At 40.1% G+C, this 22,574-nt stretch overlaps 1 protein-coding gene and 1 long non-coding RNA gene across 2 annotated transcripts in view; one reads left to right on the plus strand and one right to left on the minus strand.

The window, feature by feature from the left end:
* The window catches only part of LOC129780415 (A disintegrin and metalloproteinase with thrombospondin motifs 7), a 133,562-nt gene that overhangs the window by 57,868 nt on the left and 53,120 nt on the right, over positions 1 to 22,574 (plus strand). The window contains exons 3-8 of the mRNA XM_055788681.1: positions 1,554 to 1,800; positions 9,075 to 9,240; positions 21,174 to 21,308; positions 21,388 to 21,516; positions 21,638 to 21,975; positions 22,046 to 22,147. Coding sequence (XP_055644656.1) covers positions 1,554 to 1,800; positions 9,075 to 9,240; positions 21,174 to 21,308; positions 21,388 to 21,516; positions 21,638 to 21,975; positions 22,046 to 22,147 — 1,117 coding nt within the window. The remainder of the gene's footprint in view (positions 1 to 1,553; positions 1,801 to 9,074; positions 9,241 to 21,173; positions 21,309 to 21,387; positions 21,517 to 21,637; positions 21,976 to 22,045; positions 22,148 to 22,574) is intronic.
* Positions 8,323 to 9,000, minus strand: LOC129780418 (uncharacterized). The gene is made up of 3 exons (XR_008743915.1): positions 8,896 to 9,000; positions 8,500 to 8,822; positions 8,323 to 8,432 (listed from the first exon to the last, which is right to left on the minus strand). It is a non-coding gene; the product is annotated as an uncharacterized LOC129780418 (long non-coding RNA).

Raw genomic sequence — 22,574 nt, forward strand, 5'->3', positions numbered from 1 at the left:
TTCGAGATTGCGTTATTTACTGTGTATTAGAGATAGAAAATTGCGTTACGTAGGGGGGAGGAGGTCCAAAATCCGGATTTTAGCGTTAAGTAATTTGTGCACGACGCCCAATACAATTAAGAACAATTTGGGCAAATCCAGACGGCTTCCCCAAACAACTGTCTGGAGAATCCGTCCGCGAGAAGGTTATCATTCTGTTCACGTAAGCTGACAACTGAATCTGGCGTTGATATACTCTCCCTATTACCCAAAACACACCCTCGCAAGTCGTACAACAAAGTCTAACGAAGTACGAGAAGTATGATTACTTAAATACGACGAAAACTTCTGATCTGACATAAATTTTGCAGCTGCGGACGAAAAACCGAAGTTTTCGTCCCAAACGGGAATATGGCCTCGAAAATGTACCAACAGGAATACTTGAAAAGGGCGTATTTTACCATACATGTTTGCCATACAAACGAATATTCTGCTATGTTTTGGCAAGAACATCTAAATTGATCGCTTCGTGGATAACCCAACAGGAAAGCCAAATAATTGAACTGTCAACTTGAAAACCAAATCAACCATCATCGATAAAGCCCGGTATTTACTAAAACGTGTCGTCATTAAGTGTTTTAGTAAGAAGGTTGTTTCGGGGGGAAACACATGGTAATTACATCCTAACAGTTGTCAAAAACCCGTGAGAAGACAATGGTTGACGACTCAATCGGAGTTTTTCGGCAAAATACAAAGTCGAGAGAATAAATCGAACCGAACTGCCGATTCGCTGATCGATGTGTATTATTATAATGTACAAAGCATTCACATTTCGAGATTGATGGCGCCATTATTATCACTTAATAAACATGTTTACACTAATGTTCGCTCACCCATCAAACAGAAACAGCGACACCAAAAGTGGGAGAGGTTCGATAATATGGATGGATAGGGATACGTTCAATAACATGAATGGGATAGTTGGATTAAGTTGTCCTGTCCTCTTCTTCTTTGTTTTTGCGCTGTGGAGTGGTTTTTTCAACATTGACTGTTCACCTCTTCCATAACGCTAGGCTCCTAGTATGTCTTATTGACTCGTATTGACTCGGATTCGCAAGCCAGATTTGTAGCTGATTGACAATATGTCAAATGTCAGAATTATTGAGATGTCATTCCCATGGAGAGGAAGAAGTGGGAGGAGGAGAGGGTTATTACTCTGGCTTCATATATAGCATCGTCGTCGATCACTTTGTGTCTCTTGCCGTAGGGATTAAATATATCGGTAATTTGTCTCCTCCTTGGTATTGCTCGCGCTCGATCTAGCGACTTACGGCGGTATACGGCAATGATAAGTCATGGAAAAATTGCGGATTTGTCGCATGACAAACTGCATCTCATATGTCACAACAATCATTCAGATTTAGAATGGCTTCGTTGGAACGAAACCGCAGGCTGCATCCGTTCGCATGAATTGATGCTAATTTCCATCGACATATGACAAACTGCAACCAGAGAACATACGACGCTGCAATTGCAACCACATACTCACGGCGAATCTGTTTTCTCATTTACAGGTAGATTCACACATCATTTGGAGGATGCGCTGCTGATCGTGCCAAGGAAAGTGAACCATCGTGGTGAGCTGGTCTCCCACCGGTTAACGCATTATCATCATCAAGATGCTGATATCTCGGATGGTGAAAAGTTGTTACACAGTAGCTTCCTCAGAGTACGCCGAGACGCACATGAGGAGGATGAAGAAGAAAGAAAATTACACTACCATATAGATGTGGAAGGCCAAACGCTACACCTGGAATTGGAGTGAGTATTATTTTACAAGTTTCGTTAAACCGAAAGTCTTTCTGTTGTTTAACGCGAACTGTGTTATGAATTTGGAAGAATCATCAACAATTTTATCAAGCGATTTTCGGTTGTGCAAATATAAAGATGATCTCATGGAGTCGCAAAATCAGCATTGCCACTGCTGACCAATTGGATTGAAACATGTTTAATTCTTTGATTGAAGCTGAATACTAAATTATGTCTTTCTAGACAATGGTACGAATTAGAAGAGTGCACCAGATTGGTGAAAACAAACCGACGGATTGCAACCGGTTCGAATCGATGCCCCGAAAAGGTCAAAATGACAAATCAATCATATCGCAGTCATGTCTAGATATTTGTGAAATGATTTATATGTATCACGATTTTGTGAATTCAAATCGATCAAACTTTGGACAAGTTTACGATTTGTTCCACGAACCGAAAAGACATCCTTCTTGCATTGAAAATCACGTATCAGAAGAATAGAGTAGACTCTGCTTGTGCTCGTGTATATTTATTTGTTGTATTTTTGCATCACATCAATTCTATATCTGTACTGAAGTGTAAGTTTAAAATTTTGCAATTGCACTTATGTAATCTTATGTAACTCAAGAGTACAAGACTGAATGATTAATAACGTACTTCAACTACTACTACAAAATTCGACGCACTCTAAAGTAATATATAATGTAATCAAAAGCAAATTAATTTTTTAATTACTTTTTTTGCTAGAAGTGAGACTCGGACTATCATTCGCCTCTAGTCTTAAAAAAGCCAACTCGAAAAATTACATCATACACTCGGCTTTCAGAAAGACCACTGGAAAAGTCTTGTTTTCACTGCCATCTGGTCGCTAGAAGGGTGAGTGATAAATCACCCTTCTTTATTTTTTTGAGGCCCGTGACACCATGTATAGCAGGTGTTTGTGGTCCTTCTAAAAAAAAGTTTGAGTAACACTGCTCTAGTGTAGACATGACGTATGGCAAACCATTTTTGCCGTGATTTAGTCAATGATTTAACACATTAAGGACCGCTCACGAGTTTTCTCGTGTTCGCGTTCCGTCTGTTACGGATGGATTACGAAAAAAACTTGATTGTTAAATTCTTGGTCTGCCAAGAATCTAACCTACCGATGGCTTGCCTTCGTCTCATCCACACCGAAGAAAACGGTTTCATTCGTGAAATCCGAACAAATGAAGCGTACAAGTTTGCCCCAAAATGTGCGCTCCCAGGCGTATGTCTTACAGATTTGGTCTTTTTCGGTGTGTTAATATTGATTTGATACTCTCGATCGGGAACGAATCAGACGGCGAACTTTCGAAGTATACTCTTGTCTTGTAACTGGAACTGTTGGGAAAAATCAACATGGCTCTGGACCTGGAAGATTGTCACTTCATACTGTTTTGAAATTATACAGTGATAGACATTCGTTTAGCCACACTTGAAAAAAAAACTTGAAACACTTACAAAACAACTAGGAATGTTCTTTTTATCGGGATACTTATTTGCTGTAGTGGTAGTATATTTAAGTCAATTTTATTGAAAGGACGCGCGTCACAATCACACACACACAAGGCGGCATCGGTGGACATAAACATTCAAACGTCGTTTTTTCCCGAGACATACGTTTAGCCGCAGGACATAAAAATCAGGTTTTCGGATAATAACCAAGCCTTTATCTATGTTTTTTTTGAAAAACTACTTCGGAGTTTTCAATTTACAAGGTAAATATTAGATGTGCGGCGTAAGAAGTTGGTCAGATTAGTGATTTACGTAGAGTTTAAAGGAATGGCGAAAGGTATTCTATTGACGGAAGAGGGGCGGAAAATAATAAAGATATTCAGTGAACAAAAGTTTTCTAATCGCTCGATCGTAATAAAAATTGGTCGATCTGAGAAAGTGGTACGGAATTTCTTTAAATAGTGCCAGAAATATGGGATATAACGACCAACAAATAAAAACACCAGAGTTACTTTGCGTCTTAAAGGTCGAATAAGACACGAAGGAACCAAGAAGCGATGCGCGCAACATTCCGCTTCTTGAATGACCTGCTTTCAGTCGATTGCAATCCCATAGAGAACCTATGGAGAATATTGGCCGAGATGGTCTATGCAAACGGATGACAATTTGACAAGATTTCTAGCTTCAAGGCAGTAATTCAGGAGTGTTGGGCTATAATCAATATGGCAACACTTTAAAAGCTGTCTGACTCGTTGCCAAATCGAGTTTTCAATGTGATCCAAAATGAAGGTGGACATACTAAATATTAGCTACCGATTGGACTCGAATAGAGTGACCATTTCCATTTTAGGGTGGTCCAAAAATAACATTTTTTCGCATTTTTGCAACAAATTACTTTTTTCAAAAATTCATAACTTTTGAACTACCGATTCAGATGGTCGACATATCAAATTAAAGCTAATCACCTGATCTTTTTCTGAAAAAAATACTATACCTGCAGAAAATTTGAATTCTGCTCTCGTTATTATTGATTGTATTCGTTTTTTATTGTTTTCATTGTCTCGGGACCAAAAGGCACTATAGTTTTTTATATTTTTTCTGGAAAGCTGAGGATTTTTCACACAACAATCTCGAAACCAGGGAAGCGTTTTTTTTCGTTTTTGAGTTATGATTCTTCAAAGTTAGCCGATGCTCCAAATTTTTTTTTCCAATTTGTTCCCATTTTTTCCACTACAAAAAATCATAACTTTTGAACTACTAGACCGATTCAGATGATCGACATATTAAATTAAAGACGATGAGCTAGTCTTGTTTGAAAAAATATTACACTCTGAATCAAAATGGATTTTGTTTTTGTAATTATTGATTAAATTTATTTTTTATAGCTTACATCGTTTCGGGACCAAGGGCGCCATATTTTTTATATTTTTCCTGAAAGCTGAGTTTTTTTTTACATAATATATTCGAATACCAGAGAGATGTTATTTTTCGTTTTTAAGTTATGATTTTTCAAAATTAACATGTTTTCAGTTTTCGTTCAACATTTCTATGCGACTAGACTGGATGTATGTGATTATAATCCAATTAATTGGCAAATGTGTTATTTTTTCAAAAAAAGCTAGCTAGTAGACTTTAATTTAATATGTCGATCATCTGAATCGGTCCAGTACTTCAAAAGTAATAATTTGCTGAAGAAAGTCATTTTTAGGAAAAAAGGGAATAATGATTTTTTGGACCATCGGTTAACTTTGAAAAATCATAACTCAAAAACGAAAAAAAAACGCCTTCCTGGTTTCGAGATATGTTATGTGAAAAATCCTCAGCTTTCCAGAAAAAATATAAAAAACTATGGCGCCTTTAGTCCCGAGACTATGAAAACAATAAAAAACGAATACAATGAAGAATAACGAAAGCAGAATTCAAATTCTCTGCAGGTATAGTATTTTTTTCGAAAAAGATCAGGTGATTAGCTTTAATTTGATATGTCGATCATCTGAATCGGTTTAGTAGTTCAAAAGTTATGAATTTTTGAAAACTGTAATTTGTGGCAAAAATGCGAAAAAATGTTTTTTGGACCACCCTAAAATTGATATGGTCACCCTAACAAAAAATAAAAAAATACAGGTCTTTAATTTACGATAAAGAACAAAACTACCATTTTTGACGAAAATCTGAGAACCTCTATATCGGTTTGGCATGGAATGGCTGAATATAGGGGCCCATTTCAATGCTTCGGATGGAAAAAGTGTGTAGATCTTGTATGTCAATATATTTTGAAATAATAGAATAAATACACAAATTAATATGAAATTCCCAGAATATTTTTACCTAAAACATATTTGATGGAGATAGTGAAATATGAAAACAATATAACAAATACAATAGGTAGATTTTTTTTAGATTTTTCTCGCCGTTCACATTCTCTCACAATTGAACAAGCACAATCCTTCGATACAATTCGGGCGTTAGCTTACATGGTATGTATTTTTTCTTCGATGTCACGTTGCATTGAGAGAAAGAAAAGGGTTATAAATTGTTCGCCCTGAAAGTTTTGAAATATAGTGTCACTCTAGGCAGCAATTAGCCAACGGAATGTGTTTAAGCTGAGATTTCACCCCCAAAACCACCCCGAATGGGTTATTTGAGCTGATTGAGAACTAAAGACGGCCTACGTATTAAAATTTTATTGTAATTCATGTGAAATTGACGTTAATTTTGTAAAGGAGTGAGAGATTTTCCGTCTGGTTCTATAGTTATGAAACACTGGAATTTTAATTTTTTTAATGCTTCGCGCCTGGACACAACAATAAAGTTCTTCTGACCAGTTAGTTGTTATATCCTACATTATGTACATCAAATCAACCGACTTCTTACATATCTCTGGAAACTCAGAAAAAATGAGTGGTTCTATAGTTATGAAACGTAGTGTATGCGTTTATTGAATAGAATAAGGGACTGTGCTATGGAATATGTTTGCTGTTTCTTGCTTGGCCTTTTGAAGGCTAGAGGCGAACACGAACTGTAGAAACTCAAAACCCAATTCATCTCTCTTTTTCTCTCTCGCCGAAACATCACTCACAATTTACCAGGCATCAGCGGTGGCATCCAAATGGCCTTTCTCTAGGCCGAGATTAGAGAGTTTTGGTTTAGTTTTCCAAATTGGCCGTTTTCAAGGTAACAGGTGAATGAACTGAAAAAGTTTAAAGTCTTTATGGTTTAAATCAACAACATCATCATTACTAAAACCATCCGCAGTTCCGCTTCCGAATCGTCGACATTCGATCTACGGAATGACAAAAATATACTGTTGTTGTTCTTGATGTTCCCAACACATAGAAGCTTACAAAAATATGATCCATCAGTAAGCATATGTGTCAGTCAGTTAAACCATTCAGAAGCAAACATTTTGATTCGGATCATAAAGAACGTGGAACGTCACCGAAACAAAGTCAAGACACACAATTGGAATCATCTGCCGTCTGAAACTATCAATGGTGAACGGCACCGACTAGTTCCCTTGAACAGAACTCTGTGTATGTCGCAGAAATGGGTGCGATATACTATGCTCTAGGGATCATTGAAACACTGCCCATCGACCATTATTTTATTTTTTCAGACAGTCTCAGCTCAATAGAGGCAATCCGCTCAATGAAAGTTGATAAACGCTCATCTTATTTCCTAACAAGAATAAGACATCTATTGAGTGTTTTGGTCGAAAAATTATTCAAGATTACCTTAGCATGGGTTCCCTCTCATTGTTCGATTCCGGGGAATGAGAAAGCGGACTCGCTAGCTGAGGTGGGCGCTTTAGAAGGCACACTTTTTGAAAGGCAAATTGCCTATAATGAATTTTTTCACATTCCTCGTCAGGACACACTCGTTAGTTGGCAGCGCATGTGGAGTGAAGATGAGTTCGGTCGCTGGTTACACGCGATTATCCCTAAGGTCTCGACGAAAGCTTGGTTTAAGGGATTGAATGTAGGTCGTAATTTCATTCGCGTGATATCTCGGCTCATGTCCAATCACTACAACCTAAACGCGCATCTCTATCGCATTGGGCTCGCAGCAAACAATCTTTGTGATTGTGGCGATGGCTACCACGACATCGAGCATGTTGTCTGGTCGTGTATCCGGTTCCATGCTGCTCGCTCTCAGCTCTCTAGAGCACTGAGAGCACAAGGCAGACAATCGGATATCCCCGTCCGGGATATCTTAGGTAGCCGTGATCCTGATCTTCTGCTTCATCTATACTTGTTCCTCAGAAACGCCGATGTCAACGTTTAATGATGTTTCCTACTACTGTGTCCCTGTTTCATATCCCTTCTATCCGATCTATAAACTTTTACTTAGCCGCGGCAATACATACACACACTCTTTACAGATACACGGGCCAAAGGTTGTGCAGTCCACTGATCATTCAACAAGAGCCAAAGGTTGTACCGCTCATGACAACTCTACACGAGCTGATGATTGCGCCGGCTAGTGACCATTCTATCCTGGATTCCTCGAGTCGAGAAGACGCACCACGCTAGATATGGGGTACATACTAGGGGGGCGTTGCTGATTAATGGTCAGCTGCATCCCAATAGGAAGTATCCCGTGTCGGGCACACGTACAGAGCATTGGAGGCAGCAACATCCCAATTACGAGAACACTTGTAATACTAACCTCGAGCCGACCGCGAGTAATCGGTTACATATTACTAACATAGATAATAAGAAAAACTGTCAAAATATTGAACTCCGGCCCCGTCAGGCTAACGCCATATGAGCCTTGATAAAAATATATATTTTGGAAAAAAAAAAGAACTCTGAAGGAAAACGATCGAAATGGGAAAACAGAAAGGACAAAATAATTTCACAGCATAACAACGCTAGACCACATGTTCATGGATTGGTCGAGAATTATCTAGAAATGGGAGGTTCTACCCGCTTTATTCAACAGACATTCCCAGATTACTATTTGTTCCAGCCCATGGCGACGCCCCTTCCTGAAAAGCAGTTGCGGTCTTATGAAGAGTTGGCTTGATAACTGGATCACTTCCAAATAACCACACTTCTACCAGCGTGGAATCCGTGTTTCTCCTGAAAGATGGATCAAGGTTGTGGTCTGCGGTAGAGTTTGTTTTATCTTCCTTATAAAAAAATCGTAACGTCATACTTGTACACCTTCAGGAAATAAGAACGATTTTTGTATTTTTTCATTGGTTTTGATAATAAGAGATTTAAAAATTACCTTTCTTGGGAAGAAATTATTATATTCACTCCAACCTCAATCTGCTAGCCATTCGAATGGATGAAACATCATCAGCACGAATGATCCTCTTGGCGACCGACGAAATAACCCTATCAATCGCACACGCCAAACCGTCGCCGTGGGGCATGGGCAAACACTGGCGCTAAGTCTTGAACCCGTCGGTCATTTCTGACGTCCCTATGCTCATCATGTTAGCGCCATACCTCCGACTCTACCGACTGCCGGACGGTAATTCTGATTCTGAAAACAAGTTATTTCTTCACGTTCGTTTTCGCCGCCTTCTGGCCTGTCGGCCACTTACTCTGTAAGCGTAACCATATATGAAATGAATTAAATTTTCCGTAAAAAGACAATGAAATGAAAATTAAAACCAACTGCGCTTCTGGGGCCAGACAACCAAGTCCGGTCGATGTGCTCTCCGGCGGAATGTACGTTCTACTGCAAACGTAATATCCCTGTCTTCTGTAGTTTCACTCCGCTTGAACCGATCTTGACTGATCTGATCTGTTCTCCTCTTTTTATTCTCTTTCTCTCTCTCCCATTACTCTTGGCAGGCCATCGACGGAGTCGTTCATAGCACCATTAATGGTAGTGGAACGCCATCGGCGAGATCTACGCACCCGACAACGGCCCAAGAAGCACGTCAGCAGCTGTCACTACCAAGGACACATCCGAGGTCACGAGCCGTCCCGCGTGGCCCTTTCCGCCTGCGATGGGCTGGTGAGTGGAAACCCTTTTTTAAATTTACTCCAGCACTGTGTGGAAATCAATCAAATGGTTCAACGTTTCAAACTGCAAATGGCAACCGACAGGCGCCTATTAGCACTTATAATTATAATTTCATTAGCAATCGCTCACAGCGCGTGTTCAACAAATCATTTCATCTGCCGAGCGACTGCAATCGAATCGTCACGTTCCATTATTGTCGGGCGAATCATTTTTGTTCATTGGTGCCAAAACGGAGATAATTTATGCGCAAAAATAACCATCGTTGCCGCCAAGAATTTAGTCAAATATTGAGTTATTTGACTTTTTTATTGGCTTTATGGTACCTTCATTTGGACGTCTGCCTTTTTGGCCGTTCAGTTTGCTAGCATCACTGCCGTTAATACTTCTCTGTTCCAACAGTACGGTCAAAACTTTCCGCGCCCCTTCACCAAATGGCGAAGCCGAGCGCGGCGCCTTGTTGATCAAAGCCAAAGCGTGCGATCGTATGGAACAATTAATTTTGAAATCGTTGGATCTCACTCGCGATTGGAGGCGCATATCACCGCGAGATTCTGACGCCGAACCGTACCCCTCATCGGCTCCATCATGTGTGCCGCCACTGCCACCGCCGCCGTCTGGATTTCTCAGGACGGTCGCCATCCCGTCGCCGGCAGGGATACGGGAAAATATGAGCTGACCCAAGCGAATCAATCTCACCGGCAATGACATTGTCACGACTTGCTTCGACTCGGAACGATGTTCCGCACGGGGTTTTGTCCGACGAAGGCAACCAGCCGGCCGTCATTCCAGCACGAGGCATGTTTACTTCGTGGAAGCATTATGAATAAAGCACGGTTTCTGTTTGTCAGGTCGTCTGTGATCTAGTTCGTTCTGCAAGTGATTTACATGGAAAAATGGGTGGGAATTTTTGCTTATCTCTTTCGAGAAATCAATGTTACGCTCTGTGTGTTGGCGCTGCTGGGCGATGACGGTGATTAAATGGGAATTCAAATAATTTCCTAGCTTGATTCATGTATGAATTGCTGCATCTATTGGTAAAAAATATACATTCAATGATTTGAAGTTTTTCCAAACGAGCGTTTTTTACACACGATCTTTTGAATTTTAACATTGGGCCAAAGATCATGGTTTCCACGCATATTCAGAAATTCTTCTAACACGATACACAGCCTCCGCGAAACAGTAGTTCGCAGATCATTCGTGGCGTGAGTACGACCCCGACGCACTGAATTCACCCGAATCTTCCTTTTGATGACATCGATAACCCTCGGAATACGAGCTGACCTCGGACGACCTGTGGCCACTTTCGCGAATAGTTGTCCTTTCTTCTCTCGGTCTAAGACCCTTTTCACGGTCCCCTAGGTCACTCCCACGGCGATTGATTTTTTTTCGACATTTGCGCGTGGGACAAATCACGAATACGCTGCTACTTCGTCATGGTGCTACCGTCAAACTAAGGAAATCGGTTTCTTATCCCTGCAGCCTATTTTGATATGAATTATCAAGTGCTTAAGTGCACGTAAAGAACACTAATGCATTGTATGTACAGGTGAAACGGGAGCCTTATTTTTACGATGGTGCAAACATTATCGCGCATATGGTATATGTAATTACACACTATCGGCTTTTGCATGGTATCAACTATATATCTGATTGTCAGTAAGCGAATTTCTATCAACTATTTTCGGATTTCATTAATGTTTCATTCAGTTTTCGATGTCCTTCAAAGCATTGTCCGCTTAAAATCAATTCGACAATTACAAAATAGTTGAATTCCGTCAAAACTTCCGTGTATAAGGTGCTCATAGGCTTCCGCGAGCGAAACAGCGTAACTCGAGCGGCTCAACCGAAGCATCATCGATGCTCAGCTGCATTCGAAAGTGTTACATCAAAACATTAGAGTAAACTATTATTAATTAATTAATTAATTAATTTATTTATTTATTTATTTATTTCATCTTCGAATTTTTTCGTACAGACTACATCTTAACCTATTTTCTTAAGTCTAAGTTTAAAAACAGCTTTATTTATATTGAATTTGAACACTGCACTAACATGATTAAAATCTCTCAAACATGCATAAAAAGGATTGTAGTATCCATACGTCGTTCTACTCGTAGGGAGCGAAAGAAAAAGCTGGTTACGTAGTCGACGTTGAGGTACAGTTATGTTGACATTTTGAAGAAGAGACGGGCAGTCTATGTTAGCTGTCAGCAGGTCAAACACGAACAGCCAACTTTAGAGCATACACATCGGTGAAGAACTGTGTACTACGTTTTAAAAATCCAAGAACTGTAAACGCTTTGGCCGGGGTCCGTGCTATGTGCTCGTTGAACTGCAGCTTGCTATCAATTATCACACCAAGATCACGAATAGAGTTTACACGCTCAAGGGAGACCGAGTTTGTACTATAGTTGAAGCGAATGAACGACTGTCTACGTGTGAAGGAGATTATATTCGGACCATTATTAGAACACCAGCGCTGCAGTTCATTGCTATCGGCTTGGAGGGCGCAACAGTCGAGAGCTGAAGTGATGGTCCGGTATATCTTCAGATCATCCGCTAACAGCAGCAATTTTGATCGCAATCGTAGACACAGGTCATTCACAAACAGAACAAAGAGAAGAGGTCCCAATATATTTCCCTGTGGCACACCGGAAGTTATCGCAAATTCCTTAGAAAGAGTTGAACCGAGTTTAACGTAAGCTCTACGATCAGTAAGATATGATCGGATCCATTTAGTCACCCATGAAGGGAAGCCCATTCGGGACATCTTGTTGACCATCAGCTCATGTGGAACTCTATCGAATGCTTTCGAGAAGTCAACGTAGATGGAATCACCTTGGCCGCTTTTTTCTATGACTTTGTTCACTTCATATGTATAACTCATCAAGTTACATGTCGTGGAGCGCTTCTTGATAAATCCGTGCTGGTATTCGCTTATAAGTATCTGCGAATTTCTCAGTAGTACTCCATGGATAATCCTCTCGAGAATGTTCCCAATGCAGCACAAAATGGAAACACCGCGATAGTTCTCAACTTTGTTGATGCTCCCGGATTTGTGTATCGGAACTATAGCGGCAACTTTCCACGCATCAGGAAAAATGTTGCTCTGTAGTGATCGGTTGAATAGCATGGCGATAGGGAAAGCTAAAGAATCAGCACATTCTTTGAGGAAGAACGGCGGTGGACCATCAGCACCAGCCCCTTTGCTGGCATCGAGACCTTTTAGCACGCCAAGTACGTCGTGCCGAGTAACTGTCATTGGTGGTAAATGCATTTCAATGCATGGGATATCCCTGGTACTTTCAGGAGAGTTAACAGAATATTCCGAGGAATACACGTTTTGCAGAAACTCAGCAAATAGATCTGCTGCTTCGATAGCTGTATTTGCAGTGCAGTCGTTGTACTGAACATTTAACGGGATTGATCCCTCTTTCTTTCGGTTTTTCATAAAAGAACAGAAACCCGACGGATTTTCTTTTAGGCTTGACTGAACACGATTTACATACTCACGGAAGCATGAAATATGACATTCTTCGAAATGAGTTTCCATCTCAAGTAGGATGCTCTTGTTTTCGTCTGATTTGCAATTGAAGTATTTTTTGCGAGCCTTTCGCAAACGGTTACGTAAATAGCGAAGCTCAGCAGTCCACCAAGGTTGCTTGAAGGTTTGGTGCGTAAACCTGCTTCTGAGTGGAACGTTGTCGCGAAAAACGTCAAAAAGTCGTTCGTAAAAAACCTCAACAGCCTCGTTCGTTGTTGTGCTTTGCAGCAGTCGAATCCAATCAATATCAGCCAGTTTTACATTCAGTGCATGAAAATCACATCGTCGAAAATCGAAATCCATGACTGTAGTAAGTTCATCCATCGCAAGGTAGCTGTTGTAACTTGTCTGTAATCGTAGCGTAAACGGCTTATGATGAGAGTCATTTTTTAGAATTGGAGATGGCGGTTCGATAAGCTCCGTGTCACATGGATCAGTCACAAAGGCCAAATCAAGCAATTCCCCATTTATGTTTGATAGCGAGCAAGGATGGAAAACAAGGGAGCATGATGAGATTTATGATTAATCGCAAACTGCACAAATCGTAATCTGTGCAAACTGCGACTAAAAGGGGGTCTCCGTAGCCACATTGGTTGCGCATTCGCTTGGTAAGCGATCGATCGTGAGTTCAAAACTCAGGGCCCCCATTGACCATCTTTGTGTTGTTACAGAATAACAACGTCCACGCAACAATCATCAGCGATGGAGATCGATCCACGGTCGAAATAAGATCGATTCATCCATACAACTGCTCTGCTCTGCAAGACACATCGGACTGCTGTTCTATAAATAACTCAACAATGGATCAACGACTGTCTCCGCTGTCCAGTCTTAACCGTGGATAATGGAAGAACAGATAGAAAACTCTTACGCCTAAATGGCTACTGTGTAAATTTGTACCATTTGCAATGGTATAGAAGGGAATACTCTAACGCCGAAAAATGGCAACTGTGTAATGTGCTAATTATAGATATGATAAATATGTGACATGTACACGATTCAAATTCGGCTCTGTTTACAGCTAAAATGCTAATGAGCCTAAATTAAACAAAAGGGATAAAAAAAAACTGCGACTAACTATTAATCCTCTCCCATCATAACCAAGTGATTTTCTCTTGGTAACTCTGAGTCGACCAAAGCATTGCTAGACTGAAACTAGTCCGAATAATTGAGTTACTCTCCTTCCTCGTTCTGTTTACAACTCCTAACAAGAATTTGCTCCATGGGAATGAGTATCTCTATGACGTACGCTTTACGATTCTCACTCTCTCGTCCGGGCGTTCAATTTTCCTCTCCGAGGGCGTTTTCTTCGATGAAACTGTGTGAGGAAAAAATGCGCTACAGCAGATAGGACGACATTAATGTTTAATGTTCTACGGGGATTTCTCAGATGGTGTTTAAATTCATCTACAAGAGACTACAAACAATAATCCCCCTCAAATCACTGATTTTATGAGTTAATGTAAATGCGTTACTAGCCAAGGCTATTACGATATCGAACACGTGGTCTTGCGAGATATATTTTTCCGCCAGCCCAAATACAGAACACTCCTTTCGGGCCCGAGTAAACTTGTGGCTAGAAAAGACCTTAATTACCTTGAATTAATCAAAAACATAAATTAGCGCAAATATGTCAACATGTGTTTTTTGTGTAAGCACGTAAATATTTACTCATAAAATTTTTGGATTGTGGAACTGTACATAATTTGTATGCAGATAGACTATCGACAATTTGTGGGGGGAATACTCATACAACTCAAATGGGTAATGATTATCTGCTATCACAAAGCTGAGAAATTTTTTGACGTTTTGTTTTACTACTGATTCATTCAAAAAAATTTGGCTTTATTTTAAAATGTTTTCTTATTCTGAGACTTGCTCACCATATTGCACTGCTACAAAAACCGTAGGCTAACCTCGAGGATATTGTTTTACCCATTTTCAGCGAATAATCAATAGAGTGCCGTGTTATGAAACATCAGAACAATAGCAAAGACAACATCACGGTCATAAGGTGTTGGTTCGGTTATTCCAGACGACATTGGAATATATTCCATCTGATCATCTTTAGGAAGGTTCACGACCTTCAAAAGATAAATTTATCTTGGGAACATTAAATTGATGTTCATGACATCCAGTCGGACGTTTATTTGCTCTGATAATAATTGTGTGGTCCTCACAAAGCATATATTCTAATGCCGTCAGTTCACTTAAATTCTTCGCATACCGTTTGATGATTAGGTAGGATGTTGATAATCATTTTCTGCGATACCGATTGTTCCAACAGTATTTATTCGATAATATGGAGATTCAATACCTGAAATTAACCAGATTCAACCAAACAAATCTGCGGACAAAGCATTATGTACACTCAAGAGATGCAACAAGTTTGAAGGGATATGAAAAAAAACATTGGTCGTTCAATAAATCTACTGCCACATATGTCGGAAGTCCACGATATATGAATAACATATGTCCATACTAATTCATTACATTTATTTGCAACGAAAAACGTAACCACACAGAATTGAATGAAACAAATATGTGATCCGTTTTATCTACAAAATAAAAAAGGATCTTAAATTCCATTGAATTCGAAAAGTGTTTCGTGAAATCACTAATTGAATTATTATTAGAAAAAAATATTTGAAGAGAAATGTGAATGTTTAGAATTACTGGAATCTAAAAAACGTTTTTGGGCGGGATGAGATTCGCCCAAATCTGCTGGTAATAAAATTAATCAATTGCATCCATTACCCGTCTACTGTTTATCGGGCGGGAGACGACAGCAAAATAAAATCGACACTAGACCGAGTCAGCCACTCACTGCGGACAGTTCAATAGAGAATTAAAATTGAGTGTCGATGATGATGAGTGTCGTAAGATTTCAGTTGATCGTCTCTTGTACACTTTCCGATCAAGAACTCATCCGCTCTATGGGATGGGATTAATCGTTTGTGGCTTGCACTCACGATAAACCTTGAGTAGTAGAAGTAATGCTTCGAGAGTGCATACAGTGGGGATTCCTCTTTCATATTGCTTTTTTGAGATCTTGGTAACTCACCGTTCCAAGTATTCTCCCTGTGTACATATGAAGGATAAAGGAGCATCGCCTGCTGGGGGTGATTTAAAAACATCCGACTAGAGGGATATACCTATTTATTGATCGTTGAATGTGATTTTTCACCATCACTGATAGCGAGTTTACCTGAACCAGGCCCATTTCAGAAAGTGATTCAGTTAGCTCAATCTCGTGCTCTGAGGAAGCATTTGCCGGAAGAAATCCGTTCACATCATCTTCAAAAGTCCACACAAGATTTGGAAGATTGTAATCACCCAAAACAAAGATGCAGTCAGACTCCGTTGCGTGTTTAGAGATTTGTTTAACCGCGTTCGTATGTCCGGAACACGATGCAAGGCTCGTATTCCAAGGTTGGACTGTCTGACAATGAAATCGCACTAAAATGCAGTGCTACTCGTTGTAGGTACCTACCATTCGAAGAATCAATCTGTGAGCAAGAAGCAAGCAACCAAACAGGACCCTTGAGTAGAGTCTAGCTACCAAAACTCTGGTACAAATCGAAGGAAGAACTTTACGTGAAAATGGATTTCGGACAGCTTTCTCATCAAAAATTTTACCAAGCCACGCCACTAGGGAATGTTTTCCGGTAAATTGAGGCACGCGTTCTTGGATAAATTTACTCGGAAGTTCATGATTTGGCAAAGTGTTTGTCCCTGTGAGCTCGAGCATGAGCTTGGGTAGACTGTACCCTTCATAGTTGCTCTGCGTGTGATTAATATGAACCAGGGAAAATTCACAAAGAACACACTAAATGATGCTTGGGAGTAGCAACCCATTCTTATAGTACATGTTTCGGTGATTCGAGCTTTAAATAGTCAATAACTGCGTCGGCTACGTCCTTACAATCACCAGCGGAAGTGAAAGAATGTTAGTATGATATTCGAGGCCAGAAGATTAACGTGGTTCTCTTGGGTTATCATGAAAGGAATAATTGTTAATGGGGTTGCCAAGATATTTGCACCTGTGGAGCGAAATCTAAGGTTTTGTGCCAAACAAGACGATGGGTTTGAAGTTATACTGAGAAGAAACCCTCAGGGAATACGTGTTGTCTTTCTCAAAAGCACTCAAAGAACCTGTGAAGTTTAGGCTTGATTTGGCGAGTTGCCACTATAGCCAGGGGGCTGTTCAATGGTATCGTGACAATGGAAAGGGTTTGATCGACAAGATCCTCAATCATCTCAACAACAATACCGTTCAATAGAAAAATGGGAGTCTCCGTAGTCACATTGGTTGCGCGTTCGCTTAGTAAGCGATCGATCGTGAGTTCAAAACTCAGGGCCCCCATTAACCATCTTTGTGTTGTTACAGAATAACTACGTCCACGCAACAATCATCAGCGATGGAGATCGATCCACGTCGAAATAAGATCGATTCATCCATACAACTGCTCTGCTCTGCAGAAATATCGGGCTGCTGTTCTATAAATAACTCAACAATGGATCAACGACTGTCTCCGCTGTCCAGTCTTAACCGTGGATAATGGAAGAACAGATAGAAAACTCTTTCGCCTGAATGGCTACTGTGTAAATATGTACCATTTGCAATGGTATAGAAGGGAATACTCTAACGCCGAAAAATGGCAACTGTGTAATATGCTAATTATAGATATGATAAATATGTGACATGTACACGATTAAAATTCGGCTCTGTTACAGCTAAAATGCTAATGAGCCTAAAATAAACAAAAGGGATAAAAAAAATAGAAAAATGTTGCACAATTACAAAGCGGAAGCTTGAAAAGATTAGCAAAAGCGGCACGGACCACTATACTGATAACCAACTCTAAAGTCATCCAGAGACAGTTTTGATGTAGAATTTGAAGTATAAAAGTTAGAGCAAAAAAACGGTTACCCTAATGCAACTTAGAAAAAAAGCGCTAAATCGGATATATTAAAAGATAGAAAAAAAAACTTCGTTCTTCAAAGTTGATTAAATCAACTGGGGCTACAACATTGTCGAACTATGTTTACCTCTCAATGGGGATAAGAAAGTTAGATTTTTGATTTCATCTAAAATTGTTGTCACCTTATTTTTGACAACATTGAAATGGGCGCTCCATCAAATGCAACAACTTTGTTGGAAACAGTTTTTTGTCTACAGAACAACGATCTTCGACAAAGTTCCTTTTAGCGCTTTCTATCTAAGTTGCGTTAGGGTGACCATGAAAAAAATGGGTTATTAATAAGAGAAAAAAATCGTTTTTTTCATGGTGACTGTAATGTAACAAAAGCGGCAAATCGTTTGTATTGAAAGCTAGAAAAATAAGTTGTTCTACAAAATTTCTCAAAATAACTGAGGCTACAACATTGTCGAACTATGTTTACCTTTATCTGTAAAGATAAGGAATTAGATTTTTTTTATTTTACCCAAAATATTGGTCACCCTGTTTTTGACAACATAAAAATAAGCGCTCCATCAAATGTAACAACTTTTCGGCATGAATAACTGTCGAGCTCTAGATGCAAATTTCCACTTAAATTCGTTCCCTGAACCATTGTGCAGTGGGACTCAACCTTTTTTTCAGAGGAGCCACAAACACGTGCTAGTCATGGAGTCGCGGGCCGCAAAAAATAAAATAAAGATAGGTGATGCCCAAGACATGACCATATTGTCAACGTAGGACTACGAAATTATAACTGGAGAGACACAAGCATCATAAAAATTCAAGAATGCATATCTTTAGTACAAACGTTTGGTAGCATCGACGAGGACCGATGAATGAATGCTTTCACCGAGTGAAGCGCTATAATGTTGTTTGCTCGCTGTCTAGAGCGACACTGAAATATTGAACTTTCTGAATATCCAAGTCAGTATCTCTCAGTATCACGCTCCAAAGATCACCCAGAACGCCAATTTCGGAAAACATCATAAATAAGTCATTCATGATTTCTCAGTCATCCTGCTAACGGCTAGACGGCAGCGGCAGCGAGGTTTTCCAAATGGTATTTCTCAAGGCCCAGTGTTCAGTTTACTTTTCGTATTTGATTTTTTCTATGGCTAGAGGTGAATGAACTGAGAAAATCTGAGGAAACATCTAGAATTCAAAGCATCATCATCATTACAACAATCCGAACACGCTCCTAACTTCCAAGCAGTTCTTTTCCATCTAAGAATTATGGAAATCAATTCGTTTTTGATTACTTCGGATATTATTTTAGAATGCATCGAAATTCTAAAAAGAACTCTTTAGTTGAAAGTATTGGTGGCTCTGAAAAGGACCGATGGGCTGGCGGGGTTTTGTAGAATCAGTTGAAGATGGGTGATTCAAGATTCATTCTTGTTCTCGCGAGAGCAATACACGAGATTTTTGCTCTTATTGACAATGCACATAGTGGTCTCAGTATGCATCGCGAATATTCTTCTCGTGCTAGACACAGTGCGACCCGAGGCGATCACATATTTGTCTATCTTTCATTCTTCCTTTGTATCGAGCAAAACATCTGTGTCTGACATCAACTTTAAGAAAGGCTGCTAACTTGAACGAGACAATAACTCAAATAATGATGAACATAGTTTAAATAACAAAGGATTTCAATTAGAATAAGACCAGGCCAATTAGAAAAACTAAATTAAACTTTCGGCCCTGAGAAAAGCCATCTGGACAACCTTGCTGCCATTTGGTCGCTAGCCGGAAGACTGATGAATCGTGAATGCTGTGAAATTCAGAATAGCTTGTTTATACTCAATAAATTGATTTCCACTTCACTAAAACATGCCCTGTTTTCTGATTTGGCATCTTTATTGAAAGACGTAGTCCTGCATTCAAAAATAGATACGTAAAAATGGTGTTTTCGATTTTTTTTTATACCAAGTGTCTTAAAAATTGCAAGAATCGTCGAGATCTACTGTCATCTCTAAATATTTTTTTTTGTCTAAAATCGACGTTCTGGGACTTTGTCTTTTTTACGGAATACGTGGCAAAACGTATGGTTTAGGGTGCCAATGTAAATGATCATCTAGATTTTTCATATGGAACTTCATTTACTAGTATCGCAGATGACAAAGTAAGTGTCATCTGTTTAATAATTTATTTTATGCCAAATGTCCTAAAATTGCATGAAACGTCGAGATCACTGTTATCTAAAAAAAATCAATTTTTTGGCATCAAAAAAATCGAAAACACCATTTCACGATTTGTATCTTTATCGTTTACAATTATATCCAAATTGTAACCAAGTTTTCCCATTTCGAGGTAGCAATTCCCGCAAAACAACCTAGCAAAGAGTGCACACTACAGCAGGTCCAATTCAAGCAATCCAACGAAGGGGAACTCATTTCTCACCAAATCGCCCATTAGTGAGAGGGTAATTTTAAATGGCAATTTGCTAATGAAGCTCATATTTTGCCCACAGCTACAAAGCCAGCTTTAACCACGGTTAGAGTGGTCAGCGCTGTTTGCACTGGGCGATAATATCATCGGAATCAAATAAAGCCATACAATTTATCGATACGATTAGCAGGAGCGGCGCCTCGCTTACTTAGAAGCTACCTAATAAGTGGCAAATGTGGCATGGTAGAGAATAATGTGAAAAGTACTGGTTTGGGGCTTGTGTCAGCGGTATATCCTGTTCATTAACAATAAATTGGAAATAATTTTTCTTGTCCCAGCGAATGTTTCGTCGTATTAATTTTAACGAAGCAATACGGGGAAGTTGAAGTTATACCGCATTTGTCGTTCATGGTTAATCCGCAGGCGCCAGTTCAAGTGTGATTCAAATTGCCAATAATCAATCGCAATGAACTTCTGTGATTGTAATGAAGCTTACAAGCTAAATTGTTTCACATGTTAAAAAGTAATAAATCGGCCAGTACGTGCCCGATCGACAGATTTTATACTTGCTTCCGTCCTGGTCGGTTCGCCAACAATTAATGTTTACTAGCTCAAACACTCAGACCGTCCCTCCCTTTATGTCGGCTCCAATTAGGTTCAGAACATGCCCACCGACACCGTTCTGCGATTGGTTTGGGTTCACGCGCGTGAGGTACAATTTCTTCGTGCGGCATTTATTAATCCTAGTCACGACGCCGGCGCCTCGTAATTGGCCGACAAATGCCTAATGCATAATATTTTAATTAATCTACGTGTCATGCGGCACTGACCGGTGGCACCTCGGGTCAAGCGTGGAATACTAAAATGACTGGCATTTGCGAGAAGTTTTCAATTGCTTACGAAAAAAGAACGACACGGAGAGCTTGTGGTATTTACATTTTTGAACAAATGTTGTTTTGAGCTTATGAGCCTCGAGCTCTCAATAATAATGCACTTATGAGAAATATGTTTGTTTTTCTTCGCAGACCGGCTTTCTGCGGACCAACAAGACCGAGTATTGGATCGAGCCTTCGAGGGACCACGCCCCGCACGACGATAGCCACCCACATATACTCTTCAAGCGGGCTGACGTCAAAGAGGCTAACGATGTTCGATCAAAGGTAATCACAGCTTTTGTATGGATTTACGTTACCTTCCTCAAAACTCGACAACGTTTCCCCTTTTCAACAACATTCACAGAAACCGAGCGGCTCAAGTGTGGCGAAGAAGAAACGCAAGAAACGGAAGAAGCGCCACGCGAGCAACTGTGGCACCAAGGAGCCGCGCCGACTCACAGAGACCCGGCTCGAGTGGCAACACCAGGGAAAGGTAATACTATCCATGTGCCAAGCTGCAAGTACTGGCCGAATAGTGGGGGAGGGGATTGTTTCGTTTCTGAGAACAAACGGAAAAATGTCCAAAGGCCTCTCTCGTCTCGTTTTGTGTTTAGGTGATTGTCCAGGGTGGTCGAAAAACTCGTGAGCACAATCAGCCGATCAACGCAGTGGGTGGTGCGAAGAAACGCATCAAACGGTCCGTCAGTACTCCTCGTCACGTGGAAGCCCTCGTCGTGGCAGATCATTCAATGGTGCAGTTCCATCAGGATGTCGATTTGCAGCAATACTTGCTGACGATAATGAACATGGTCTCGTCGCTCTACAAAGATCCTACCATCGGTAACTCTATTCAGGTAGCGGTCGTACGGATCATTATACTAGAGGAGGAGGAATCATATGCCGATTTCAATGTGACTCACATTGCGTCGAACACGCTGGAAAATTTTTGCAGGTGGGCATTGCAAAGTTCGTCGCTTGCCGTGCATTCAATTTGCTCACCTCAAATTATATCTCCTCGGTAGATGGCAGCGGAGCTTGAATCCCAAGGCGGAGGACGATCCTCACCATCACGATGTTGCGATCCTAGTTACAAGGAAGAACATTTGCTCCACGCACGGATGCTCGTGAGTATTTATGTTTTTTAATTCGCCAAAAAATGTCAGCTCAACAAAACAGTTGATCATTTTCCGTTGACACAACAATGGTCAGTAACGATGAATCATACCAGACGTGTTCCGCAACTGTCTGAAAGCTGCTGCGAAGTTAAACAATTACCATTTGCCAAAGATAATTGTTTGGGTTCGCCGCAAGAGAAACCAAATAAAAATTTGACTCATCTTCATCAGGCACGATGAAGACAAATATTCAACCGAGCCGCTCTTGGTCAGTGTCGCAAAAAGAGCAAATAACCATTTATGCAAATATTTAAACTTGTGGTTTACACGTGAAAATAATAACATCGGCTGCTCGAAGAAAGACGGTATGGATAAGAATAGCACGGGATTTCATTTGAAAAAAAATCCCTCCCAAAAGCGTTTCAATGTATTTAGC

Source organism: Toxorhynchites rutilus, chromosome 3 (assembly GCF_029784135.1).
Source record: "Toxorhynchites rutilus septentrionalis strain SRP chromosome 3, ASM2978413v1, whole genome shotgun sequence".
Taxonomy (NCBI): Eukaryota; Metazoa; Arthropoda; class Insecta; order Diptera; family Culicidae; genus Toxorhynchites; species Toxorhynchites rutilus.